General features: G+C 38.3%; 1 protein-coding gene across 2 annotated transcripts in view; it reads right to left on the bottom strand.

The window, feature by feature from the left end:
• Positions 1-211: 211 nt before the first annotated feature.
• Positions 212-13,739, bottom strand: part of KIAA0391 (KIAA0391 ortholog) — a 51,076-nt gene continuing 37,548 nt past the window's right edge. For both annotated transcript variants that reach the window (XM_027670694.1, XM_027670703.1), the window contains 3 exons: positions 3,208-3,356; positions 2,385-2,580; positions 212-612 (listed from right to left, as the gene is read on the bottom strand). In XM_027670694.1, coding sequence (XP_027526495.1) covers positions 484-612; positions 2,385-2,580; positions 3,208-3,356 — 474 coding nt within the window. In that variant the 3' untranslated portion in view covers positions 212-483. The remainder of the gene's footprint in view (positions 613-2,384; positions 2,581-3,207; positions 3,357-13,739) is intronic.

The raw sequence follows: 13,739 nt of genomic DNA, 5'->3' as shown, positions 1-13,739 counted from the left end.
AGTATTAGGACTAATGTGTGCCTGGAAAAACGTAAACATACCATTTGTCCCCCTAAGCTTCATTTATTAGAGGCAGACATTTTGCAACACTGTTGTAAGGTCAGCCCCATAAACTTTGAAGGTACTTTTTAAGTCCTGCTTAATTTCTTTGAAGCACAGAGTTTATGAATTTCAGTGTAGATGAAAAGCTTGATTAAAAACCCCCCCAAACTGAAAATCCAAGATGAAAAATCAAGTTTTAATTCAAACCACAGAAATTGCCTGTAAAGATGGAAATAATGGACTAATTCATCCCCACTAGACCACCACTGATGTTAAAAGATTTACTGCAGGAATGATTTTGACAAAATGCAGTCACTGAATTTTCCTTAGTTACGGGCCTCACATATTGATCACACAATTGTCCTGCTGAGTTCTGCTAGTCAGCAGTGATTACAAAAAAAAAAATAAAAGCAGCTTCAGCTTGTGCAATTACATTCTTCATCATTTCTGTTGAATGCAGAGCCATTTTCTTGGTACTTGATATGAATATTTTTCCTCAAAAACATCTTTATAGGGGATATGCCATGTATCACCTGTAGTCTGCACCACACAGTCATACTGGAAAGCTGGCTGTTGGGAAACAACAGAGAAAAACATTGCTTTTAGACTTTTTACAATATACTAAATACCAATAGTACAATACACTAAAATACCAATTTTAGTATTTATGTATTTACATAATTACAATTCATGTATTTATGACTTCCAATGCTTACCTTAGAAATCTCCATAGTTTCACCTCTTTTAACTCTCGTTTTATTTCCTTACACCAAACAAATTCTAAATTTTAGTACAGAAGGAAAAACTAAAATATCTGTTAGTATTTTGTGGTCTAGGAGTCATTATAAATGGTTAAAATCCTGTCTTCAATCAGCACCAGATAATAATGATTTAAGCATAATGCACTCAAATTTCCAGAAATAGCAAAATTATTGTTTTTCTGTTCAGTTAAACAAAATCGTATGGGAATTAACTCTCAATGTGGAGTTTATAGGCTTGATCTGGTAGGGTTTAATGACACTAATGACATCTTGTACTTGTTCTTCCAGTGCATCTCTTTACAGAACCGACTAGCACTGTTCCAAGGAGACATAAGAAAAGGGTTTATCACTAACACTTTCAGAACAAGTCAAACAAATATAATAAACAGTTTTTCTGGTCTATTATATTACAGGTATACTAATTTAACATATGTAACACAAATACAAAAGAAACATTACTGGTTGGCAATTATGGTTGTCAGGATATACTATCACTCTGTATGTATAGTCTCGGAAGTCTACTTTTCTTGACAGCTTTCAGAATAACCTAGAAGACACCTATGACTGGGAATACCAACCATCCAAATCACTTGTATGGGAATTAAGATGTGAAAATTACTAGCCCCGTTGTACAAAAAAAAAGAAACAGGGTGTTTCACAGTTAAAGCTGTGTTATTCAGGTAACCCTACATTCATTATTTGGTTCCATAAATGAAATGTATGTATGACAACACTGAATGAAAGGCTGTCATTCTTACAAGCCTGTACGTCTGTTTGTAATTATGAATGTTATCTTACAATTTCAACCAGAGAAGGCAGAAAATGAATCTGCACCGGTACACTATTCCTTTAAGTAGGCAATAACAATGCAGACAGTCCAGATTAAAAAAAATGCATATAGAATATCACATGATGAATTTTTCCCTAGAAAAGTCTTAAAACAGCTGCACTCCTGTTAATGTACTGGCTCACAAGGATACATGTCTCCTAGACAATACCAGTAGTATTCTGCTATAACATGATATTATTCTTGGAAGACTGCAATTTCTGCAGCTGAATACTGACTATAAACCTGACTGTTCTGGGCTTTCCCTCATGACATTTTATACATATGTTAATATTATAGTGAATACTGAAATACCTGTATTTTCCTGCTTCTTTAAAATAAAGATGAATAAAATTCTGTTGTACAATGAGAAGCATGATATTTTATAACACTGCTACAGAGAAGAATAAGGTATTTCAAAATTTAAAATAAATTAAAACATTGGCACTCAGGATTTACTGAGTACCAGTAATGTTTACTGAGTTTCCAGCACTGGAAACATTTGTATGCACAAACCTGTATTTACATTTATATTTTAAACATTTAAGCAGAATTTCTTGGCTTTCTGACAGTTTTCTTGTTTGTGGCATGCTTTGTGAATACAGTGAATTTTCAGTAAACATGGGAGTTTTGAGTGCATTGGTACAAATCCATTTCTTAGACTCCAGTAAGACTGCTTTGACTTCCAGAGTTTGAAATTGTGTGTCTTCAATGAATATGCTCTGTGCGTTTTCTGACTGCAGCAGAAAACTTACCAAAAAATTGATACGCCTTCCATCTCCAGAAGAGGCTAACACTATCTGGTGTCCACGCTGCCACTTACGGAACAGATGACGTGTCAGACTGTCAGAAAGACAAGCCTTGTGATCCCGGAGGAAGTCTCTAGTAACGAACTTGCAGTGCTTGCCTGATCGGAGAGTGGCATATAACAAGAAGGCATCATCGTCAGAGCTTAACAAAACAAATGGAAAAGACAAACGTCATTCACAAAGCAGTAAGTGGTTGCAGGAAATGATTCAAATGCTGATCCAAGATTTATTCATCAGCAACAGTAAAAATTCCCATCGCTACTCTAGTTCCCTGGTAAAATATAAAATGGCTTACCACAGGGCATCAAAAGCTAGAGTACAATACAAATTGGATTGGTACACAGAGCATTTTTCCCTCTTATCACAATCTGATAATAATATAATCTTCTGCCACAAAGTTTAACAATACAGAGCTATGTGGAACAGAACTGCCAAAATTCATCAGTAGACACCCAAACAGCAGCAGACCACAACTGCACACTGATGCTATCAGAAATTCTGCAAGTTTAGGGCACTGTGTTCTTGGCAGTGGTTTTAACAGCCATAAATCCTAATAAACCTTACAGCTGTAAACATGATTCCACGTGATGAAATTCTGCACAATGCAACTTTTAATATGTATTGGTTCTTTAAGCAAGTATAGCAAGGGATATGTTTCTCTTTCACGCACACAGAGATTAAGATACTAGAAATGGTACTAAAAACTACAGTAAAATCCACATAAATCAGGTGTGGTCTCCATTACATTGAGCCATTTTCTTCAACTTACATATTTTCAGCAAAGAAGAAGTCTGCCTTATTCTGCATCTCCTTCATAATCTCTCTTTTCCAGTTTGAAGAGTTAATCAGCATATGTTTGCGGCCCAGCACAAGCAACCGGACATTGTCTTTTGCCAGGGAGTTAATAGCATCAAGCAGCTGCCGAAAACAAAGCAAAACCAAAGATTTTCTTAGCTGTAAAAACAGACCGACTAGAAAGAAACACTTTCACATGTGAGTCTCAACAAGAGGGACTTCTGGACTACCCTCATATAGGAATTAAGTAGATAACTAAATTAACTCCCTAATGACAAAGAAAAAAAGAAACAACGAACCAATTAATTGTAGGAAGCTGCTCCCAACCACACAGAAAATACATTACTATTATAAACCTTTTCCAGCTCTTGCAGCTTGAACTACGTGAATGAACTTGGGAAGATTTGTATGGAGATGTCGGAAATTCCGAGTTAGGTGAGGGAACTGAATAACACTGGGATTTAAGTAATATCTGCTTTAGGAAATGAAGCACCGAGCCTTTGACGTGTGAAAGCCTCAAGACACACTGCCTCTCCATCCCCACCTGTTGGCGGAATTGGAGAACTACACGGGTCCAGGCTGCCCTGTGGGGAACAAGACAGCAGCAGTACATAGAAAACCGTGACCTCAGGATTAAGGCTTTATGAAAGCCACATCCAGACTAGCCGCCCACTTATGAACCAACATCCTGAAGTGGTAAACTCACTTCAGAAGGACTGTTCACCAGCCTCTTAGGGCTGTGCCTGTTTCACAATAAGTGATTCTCAGGACAGCCACTTGTGCCTGGGGCTTTCCCTCCCTGCTTCACCCAGATTGAGCTCATGGAGGACAAAGGTTCTGGCTTTCAGCATCCAGGTTTATCACTGTGGACTGCTCACAAAGCAATTTCACTTCTGCCCAGAAAGACAGAAGATTTGTTTCTTGAGACTGAAGCACCCATCACTGAAAGCCAAGGACAGTGTGCTCAAACACCAGGGAAAAGTGTTTCCCAATTTTTACATGCATTTGCTAACACTGTTCATCAATGTACAATCTCCTGACTTTTCTTTAATCCTTCTGCCTGCTTCTCTAAGCACTTCCCTCTTCCTTGTTACTTTTTCTCCCTGCAATAACTCCAATTTGCCTTTCCCCTCCTTTCCTCCTATTTGTCATCCTTATCATTATTTGGTATCACCAGCTTTTGATTCAGGGGATAGAAGGAATCATTCTTCTACATCTTGTGCACAATTTTACAATGCATTTAGTTTCATCTACCTGCAAAGAGCAGGGGAAAGGGGTGGTTCCCACTCAGTCCTCCCTCAGGCTGCACATTCTCACTACTACTCTTGTGTTACATCTAAAAACGTCACAACTACCCATGAGGTCACTGATCCAACAAAAGACATTTTTTTGTAGGGTTGAGCTTGCAGCAACCCAACAGACAGACATGAGTCCATGGCTCAATGACTGATGAGAACACATCGCTGAAGGTGGTGAAGACAGGAAGAGTGGGACTGCCCCTCACAGCAAAGGACTTGCAGATGGCTCAAATTAAGTGTGCCATGAATCTAGATCTAAGGATCTGGGAAAGGAGGCCAGAAGACTTTCTACATTAATTTTAGCTGTTGACCTATAAACTGCTGTTGCCAGCATTGACTCTGAGAACACGAAGGCTCTGTTTTCATAGAGACACAGGGGCTCGGTGCTAATGCAAAGTACAAGAGCTTAACAGTACCTATTGGAACTGACTTCCTGCTTCCAGGAGATCACACTGGATATTGGCTGTGTGCCTACAATCTACTTTTCCCCAGTTAAAACAAACTAAACATAATGTGAGCAGGAAAAGGCCAAATGCAGCAATTTCTGTCCACAAAATGGCAGGTAAAAATAAAAACAGCACTCTCTCTGGTGCACGCCCTTGTTTTTGGAGAAAAGTTTCAGAATCCCTGGTGGAACATAGAACTGAAAGATAGAAACAAAAGCCACCGTTTTTATGTTACAGAAAGGCTTTCATAGTAAGTATAATATGTAATAACATATCTTCTCATCTATGTCACATATTATTAAATATTCAGGTTTTCAATATTGACATTTCTTTTTTGAATGTCTCATCTGGGCAGTAAAAACTACTTCATCAATTTTACTTTTTTACAGTCACTTTTATTTTCTAGTTCTTATGCATTGGCCCAGTCCTGTAAATAGTTGGATACAAATATCAATGGAGAATTAAGTTGGTTAATCTGAGTTCACTAAAGCTAATAAAAGCTAGGAATGTATCTACTGCATCCACACACATTTTCATGTACAGAAGTCAACAGTGAAGAAATATCAACCATGAGTAACTTAGGTAACCCCTTAAAAATTCCAAGTGAAAATATTTTTTCTTTTTGCGTAATGTTTTGCTACATTAAGGGAAGGTTAGCAGAAAGTGAAGTGGAAAAAAAATTAAAATGGTTTTCAAAGAACACTTCAGGAACTGATTCCACATAATCTGAAATTAAAAAAAAAACTTGACAGTAAGATCATCCTGACGGTAAAACATAAGAAACAAGTCCTAAAAGCAGATTATGAGTAAAAAGAGTCTCAGGAACATATCTGCACTAGCAGTATTGCAAGTCAATAAGAATTGACAGTGTTTGAACTGCTAGAATTTACCCCCAATAAAAGAATGGAAACACCTTTTAGTTACACTTAGGGTTCAACGCAACAACAGCTGCATTTCCAAATACAAACTGGTCAGTGGGGGCTATTCCCAAGATTATAAAGACTTAACTGTCTTGGATCCAGCTCCCGTAATTTTTTCTTTCTGGAGGTTATAAATAGTGGCACTTTGTACCTGTTAGTTACGTAGACTTTCTCGTCCTACATATTATTAGCATATGAGGTTCTCTAGTGTGAAGTGCTTCTGGGAGAAAATTGAGAGGTTGGTATAGTATAGCTGCTGTTTTGCAATGGAAAAACTCAAACCAGTCTTAAATTGTAATAAAATTAAAGGGAATCAACATTTTAAAATTTTGAAACTCCTGCTTGCATAACAACGCCCTCCTCTACTTACCACAGAGACTAACCTTCCTTACACAACTAAAACACAGAAGATAGAAATTATTTTTGTTTTCATAAGATAAAAATAATTTTGTTCTGCACCCCCCCTTATCTGACACAATTTTACTAGAGAGAATTTTATCTCATTTTAGGCTTGGGCACTTAACAGGAGTGGTCTACAAGGAGTCACAGAACTTACATGGGGGTTTCCTAAGTGTATTTACTCCCACGCCTGGCTGCTTCTCCAGAAAGGAAGCCATGAGACACACAGTAACACCTGTTTTAGTCACAAAGGAAACTAACTGAACATAATACTGCTAATAAAAAGCAGCAATAGTGATCTCTCATTTAAAAAGATAGGGGTATTTTATTAATCTAGTATCTCCAGAAATTATCTAAATGTTATCTGCCACTACACAATGCAAATATGCTACATGCAGTAAGCTCTATGTAGATGCACCTTTTGAATGTTCCCACGTTATTTAGGCAGCAAACATCAGATGCTCAGTTCCAAAGGTAATCTGAATAAAACATTAAAAAATATAAAGCCCACAAATTCCCTATGATAATAATTTTCTTGAGAATGAGGATTACAAAATTAGTGAAAGAATGGCCTGTTATGAATGAGTGTCTTTCAAATTTGGACAGCAAGGCATATAAACCCACATTTTCTCTGAAAACAGGGATTAGAAGATGCCATTTTGCAATGAAGGAAAAACAGGCATGGTTAACTGGCTCCTTCAATTCATATGGCAAGATATAGCTGAGACAGAGTAGCAAGAAGTTGTGAATTGCTACTGTACTGCACAAATCACTGGCCATGGAACAAGGCACTAGAACTACCATTGCAATCAGTCTTATTTTCTTTTCATCTGACAGGCACATCAGGATCCATGTTTCTTTCCGAACTACACAGACATTTTGATCATCTTCAAAGATCATTAGATCCCTCTCTGAGAAACTCACGCTCAAGACATTCTACTTGCAATCCCTTCCATCATTTATTAGTTACATTTAAACTATTCCCATGCTGTCCCAGTCTTTGGTTAATTATATCATTCTGAAGCTTCTCCTAAACCTTGACATTTTCCTTACATTAATTTTGTGTTCACAGCACTTATCAAATGACACTGATGGAGCCCTGTTGTAGCCATGTAGTTCTTTTGTGAATCAGTGAAACACTAGCACACTTGTATGATACTCTGGCTGAGTGTATACAATTTATCTTTCCTTGAGACACTCCCATAGATAAGAGCTTTTTCCCCACAGGTAAATGAGTTCTTTTTTGTTTCTGCAGCAATGCCGTTTTATGAAATTTCCTCTCCACCACCAAGCTCCTGCCTTCATATGACAAAGCACCTTTTTTTTTTTTCTGTTGTGCTGATACAGTCTATTTGTTGGGCCATGTTGTCAACCAGACCACGGCATAGTCGCAACTGTGCTCACACACCAGGGCAGGAACTTCTTGATCAGAGGAGCTGAAGTGAAAAGAAGTGAGGAAGCAGAGCAGTAGGACAGAGAACACATACTCCACAGGATCATGCTGATGTTGAACTCCTCATACCATGTAAAAAGCCTGAGCTTTGCAAATATGAAATAAAGCAACTGAAAATGCTGTAGCTGGTAGTTTCACATTTTAAAAATCAATTATACCTTGGAAGAACAACTTTTTAGGTGAGAATAAATATTAAGAGTTTCCCACCAGAAGGGAAGTCTTCTATATAAACTTCTGGAAATAGTTTTGCAGTGACCCACATTCACAATTCTGCACAATCTCAAGGCGATCAAACACAGGAGTTAAACTAGGAGAGCAGGGAATCCTTGTCACACTGCAAGATTAATTACCTTTCTTTAAATTTCACAATAGCCTTATAAAGTGAATGCATAATGACATCTCCATTTCACAAGTGCATAATGGAGTACAGGGAAGATAGATTAATTACTCCACCTCATACAAGGAACTATGAGCAGAGCAGGATACAGATTTCCTAAGGCTTCACTGCCAGTCACCCATTCTGATCACTAGATCATGCTGTGCCATGTGTTCCCAGTTTCAAAGGTCAGCTTGCAATAGGACAACCTTTCTCCTTAGATAATACTGGGACTTTCCCACTTGTCAGATGGGAAACCCGTAAGCACTGCTGCTGGGAGGCACACCATTCGGTGATTCAGCAAAAGGTGACTCACCTGTATACATGTAGAGCATGAAGAAGTAATCACCTCAAAAATATTTAAATTACATTTTTTATTAATAAATCATGTTTGACATTGCCTAAACATTTGGTTTCACTAACTGCCATTTAACAGCAAAACACATCTACAATCAGATTATCTGCTAGTAACAGCAACAAACTGCTCTATTATTGCTATTTTCACCTGCTATTTATCCAATCTAAAGCAAGAAATTGGAGCCAGTTGGAAAAGGTGACTGTCCCACTTTACTGATACGGCCTCATCATGAGTCCCTGTGTGCAGTTTTGGGTGCCACAATATAAGAAAGATATTAAGCTCTTAGAGAGCATTCAAAGGAGGGCAATGAAGATGGTGAAGGGCCTTGAGGGAAAACCATGTGAGGAGTGGCTGAGTTCACTTGGTCTGTTCAGCCTGGAGGAGACTGAGGGGAGACCTCATTGCAGTCTACGTCTTCCTTGTGAGGTGAAGAGGAGGGGGCAGGCACTGATTTCTTCTCTGTGGTGAATAGTGACAGGACCCCAGGGAACGGCACAAAGCTGATTCAGAGGAGGTCTAGGTTGAATATTAGGAAAAGCTTCTTTACCCTGAGGGTGGTTGGGCACTGGAACAGGCTTCCCAGGGAAATGATCACAGCACCAAGCCAGACAGAGTTCAAGAAGCATTTGGACAACGCTCTCAGGCAACACAGTGTGATTTTGGGGTGTCCTGCAAAGGGCCAGAAGCTGGACTTGGATGACCCTTGTGGGTCCCTTCCAAATCAGGATATGCTATGATTCTATGAATAAATTCCCACCATCACCTAATATTTAAGAGTTTCATCATTTTTTGTTCCTTTTTTGGTTTCCCATATTGTAGACCAAGAAAAGAAGCTCAGAAAACCCCTGTGTACTTTAGTCCCACACACAGGAGAGACACAGTGGGAAGCTGGAGGTTTTTCCCTCAGCCCAGCCAGTTACTCAGGGAAGGCGAGTGGGCTGCTTGCAAAGAAAGGCTGGACTTTCTCACTGAGCCTGGTAATTTCACCAAAGCAGATTCAATACCATTACCACAGCACCAAATACAAATGCTTCTTATATTCTCTACATTATTACTGATGACACAGTATAAATTACTTTCAAAGTCCTCTTTACTCAAATGCAGGGAGAGCATACACATTTCTTGATCCTCGTACAGATTATCTGCCCCTGACTAGCAAGGGAGTAGCTACTCAGAAGGGAAGGGAAAGCAGGTAGTGGATGAGTAACAGTCACTAAGATTAATCAGCCTGCTTTACTTTCTGCCTTTTAGACAGGCAACAGCTAATTCTTAGGAATTATCCCTTTCTGCAATACTGCAGAAACAATATTGTTGGGAGTACTTGTATCCTGTGTTACAGTAGGACTATTTAGATTGATGTAACATATCATCATGCAAAAGTCTATCAGTGACAGCACTTCACACATCAATGACAGCAATCACACAATGTTTAACATGTTTTAACCTGCCTACATTGACTCTACACCTAAAATTGACTTATATTCTCTTGACGCATTCACTAGAGATGTCTAAACTCCCTATCACAATTCATTAAAATTTGCAGTTCATTTTTAGATATTAGCTTTTACTTTTGACTTCACAGTCAACTCTATTAATCAAAGGCAGATTATTGATTGAGCAGGAAAACTAACCACAAGAGCAGATCTTCAAGTTGATTTAATACAGATTGAGGATGGTATAGTAGCCTCAGTTTGCTAGATGATGCGATGCCTAAATATAGCACTGCTGCCTGCAGAGTAAATTTGTATTCAGAGGCTGAAGATGCTTTTGCAGCCAGGTCCAAACTGACTGGTACTAAGTGCGTACCAAGACACCTGCACAGCCCAGTGTTCCCACTGCCCGGAGGACTTGGCACAAGTGCAATACTAGGTGAATGCAGACACATTACTTTCAGGTCAAAACTGACTACAACAATACGCCATGGACTGCATACAAGCTAATGAATGCTCTTGAATCCTGGGTAGTATGGAGAATACAGCAGAGTAACTGTAAATATATTCAGGCCAGATACAGAAGCAATAGCACAATTTATATTTTCCTGTATTCATGGTACCCTGCTATTATGCCAGTAATGGAGATATCTTTAATTACAACTCTACTTGATTTCAATTGAAGGTGCAACCTGCTCAGGATAATCTCTGAAACAATTCTGTATGTAGAAGTAATATGTTTGTAAATAGTCTCTGACATTACATTCTGCAGGTAAAGTTTCAAATTTCAATCAAGCTTGAAGGGTCACTCATTTTTTATTCTACTGACCAGCTCAAAGAAAAACACAATACAACCCAAAACTGTGTAAATTAATTTCAGGTTTGGTAAGACAGTTACAAATTTCTTCTATGCATATAGGGAGGGAAAGCTCCCTACCCTTCACAGCAGAGAGCCATGTTAAAAAAAAAAGATTTTGAAATAGGTATTTTCTAATATATAGTCTAATTACAGTCATATCCTGCTCTGTCTTATTCCCAAAGGGCACATCAAGTAGTTAACTGATGGTTAGTGAAGTGGTATTTCCTAGGAGAATCAACAGAATCACGGTGGTATGCATGCAGACACCAAAGAAATATACACACAGTTTAAACACATGGGATGGGGAGGTAGGAGTGGAATCATCAGGTGGAGGAGACGCCAGCTTTTTTGGAGTCTGACTTTTCAGAATAGATTGTCACTTTTAAAAGATCTCAGCTACTCTGTCAGACCTTACATCTTACAAACCTCTTAGTGTGACCATTCCTACTCGTACTTTTTCAAAACCTGGAGATTTGCAAAGTAATAAAAAGGGTTATCAGTATCAACCCTCCACACCACAGAGAAGAGCTAGGTGATCCTGTCTATCTGTAATTATACAAAAGTAGGAAAAGAAACATGTGAAACCTGAAAGGGCATGAACTGTTTCCTTTGCATTTCCACATATCATTACTATCCTTTGTTCTCACCCTTGAATTCTTTCTACCTGCACTGCTGTTTCTTCAACAGTTACTGATCTACACATTCCTTCACTGCACCAATATTACAGATACATCATCTTTATATTCTGGAGGAAGCAAGTTACATAAAAATGAAAATGTATGAGGTTTTACTTATTTTTGTATAGGCTTCAGATGTGCAACTTTACCTATGAGAGCCACTGACTGTAAATGGAATAACTGTCCCAGCTGAAGTCACAGCTTCAGGGATTTGCCATCTTTCACTCTAAATCTAGTCTTTGCCATTACACTGATACTCTTACTTTTCTACTATTATTGTAGCAGCTGTATACAAAGACTTAAGGACATAAGGGAGTTTCCTTTACCATTTTTAATTTTAGAAACTATGTAAAAATCTAGCTATTAGAAAGGGACATTTGTGAACTAAATGCAGCTGTGTCAGTCTTCAGATTTTCATAGTGTGGGTCAGAAGTTACATTTAAGTACTGAAAATCCAAAATGTGAGCAGGATCTCCAGGTGGTGGTGGTGGCAGTGGTGATGGGGTGTTATGAAAATGAAAGCACAAGCTTGACTGATCCTTTCCATAGATAGGAAATAACGTGGCGCAGGACTGAAATCATCTTTGTAAGACTGAAACTGACAGTTTAAAAGATATGAATACTGAAGCTCTCACCACTGTCCTATGCAGATGTCTACACAGTGTGACTGACCTAGTCTGATGCTAAGTGTTTTCCCCATCTCCAATCTGTGGGTTCAAAAAGTCCCAGACAGTACTTTTGTTCTTTGAGGAAAAGGTGCTGCAGCAGCTGGGGAGATCACTGTTACAGAAGTCACAGGTATGATGCTGTTCAAGGTACATTAAACCTTTGCTTCTGCAGCAACATACCATGTTTGAATAAACTTGATAGTTCCACAAAATCTTTAAAATAAAGACTATTTCTAGGCTCACAGGTCAACAGGCTTATCCTCCAGGTAGAATGACATGATAACCAAGGAAATACATCAGTAAATTGATGGTTTGCAGTTGAAAAAAAGAACTGGAATACAACGTGCAGCAAATACTTATAACACAATTTTCACACTGCTTTTCTTCTGTTTCTCATTGGTACTATTTTCCAGGTGCCTGCTACAGATTAATTTAGAGAGGTTACCTTCAAAACTTTTATATACCTTCAAAAACAATTATTCCAGTAACAGCTCTTAACACATATAAATACATTAACAAATACTACTGAAATGAGCTGTGATTTCTCTGAAGGTCAGAAAGAGGAAAAATTTGGTTACTATGAAAGGAAATAGATAAAATGTTCTTTTTCAGCAGTATAAAAATCAGCAGAAGCAAACTAAAGCACAAAGGTCTGAGATGGAGGAGCAGCTGTGTGGTCAGATCAGACCTACCTATCCCAAGTTGACAGTGCATCAAGGCTTTCAGCAAGGAGGTACCAAAGAGAGAATCTGTTTAATACTGCTAAGAACATAACTGGTATTTACCAGGCTGAAGAAAACTTAGGGGACTTTCATATACCACTACAACTCGCATTGCCAGTACCATGAGGAAGAGGTTCAACTGTCTCAGGTGGAGCAAGGCGTACCATGCTAAGTAAGTCACTGTTCCTACAAAACCAGGAAAAATCTGATGCAGAGTATAACAATTGGAGTAAAATGTGAGACTACTATTTTTCTTAATGCAGTCATTAGTTTTGATTGAGCAGCATTGCAGACTCGTGCCATTTTACTACTAGTAACACCGCTGGCAGTATCTATGCCTGGAGATCCTAGGCAATGAAGGTCAGAAAGCCCCCCACAATAGCTGAAATCCATAAGTATAATTTACTTTGATGCTTTTAATATAAGTTTTTTGATAGCAGTCTGCAATACTCAATAGCTGGACAGTGGGCAGACCACTGTTTCATCTGAAGTACTTTAACTCAGAAGATAAGATACAGCCATTTGGCAAAGAATATTGTCAGCTCCTACATATTAATTACAGATTATGTTTGGCATTCATCTAAAGGCTCAATCTCCTGGGAACAACTGGTTATATGAAAAATTTTGTCTTAATTACTTAGTAATTTTTTTCCTGTCATCAAGAGAAATAAGCTTGAGAATATGAAAATACAACCAGCAGAACAGCTTGGGCAACAGACGCCAAATAACAATAATAACTCTCCCTTTTCTATAAAAGGATCTATTTTTTTAAAGCTAAAATTGGGGACTCAGAATTACACTTTCCAGGTACCTGTATATGACTATACCAGCTAGCACATTTGAGGAATTATGTTGCATCTTTCCCTTCTTTGACCATTTCCATGGAAAAGATGCAGATAC

This window comes from Neopelma chrysocephalum, unplaced genomic scaffold (assembly GCF_003984885.1).
Source record: "Neopelma chrysocephalum unplaced genomic scaffold, ASM398488v2 Primary Assembly neopelma1_24, whole genome shotgun sequence".
NCBI classification, from domain to species: Eukaryota; Metazoa; Chordata; class Aves; order Passeriformes; family Pipridae; genus Neopelma; species Neopelma chrysocephalum.
Note: the sequence above shows the minus strand (reverse complement) of the source record. Positions and strands in the feature narration are given on the sequence as shown.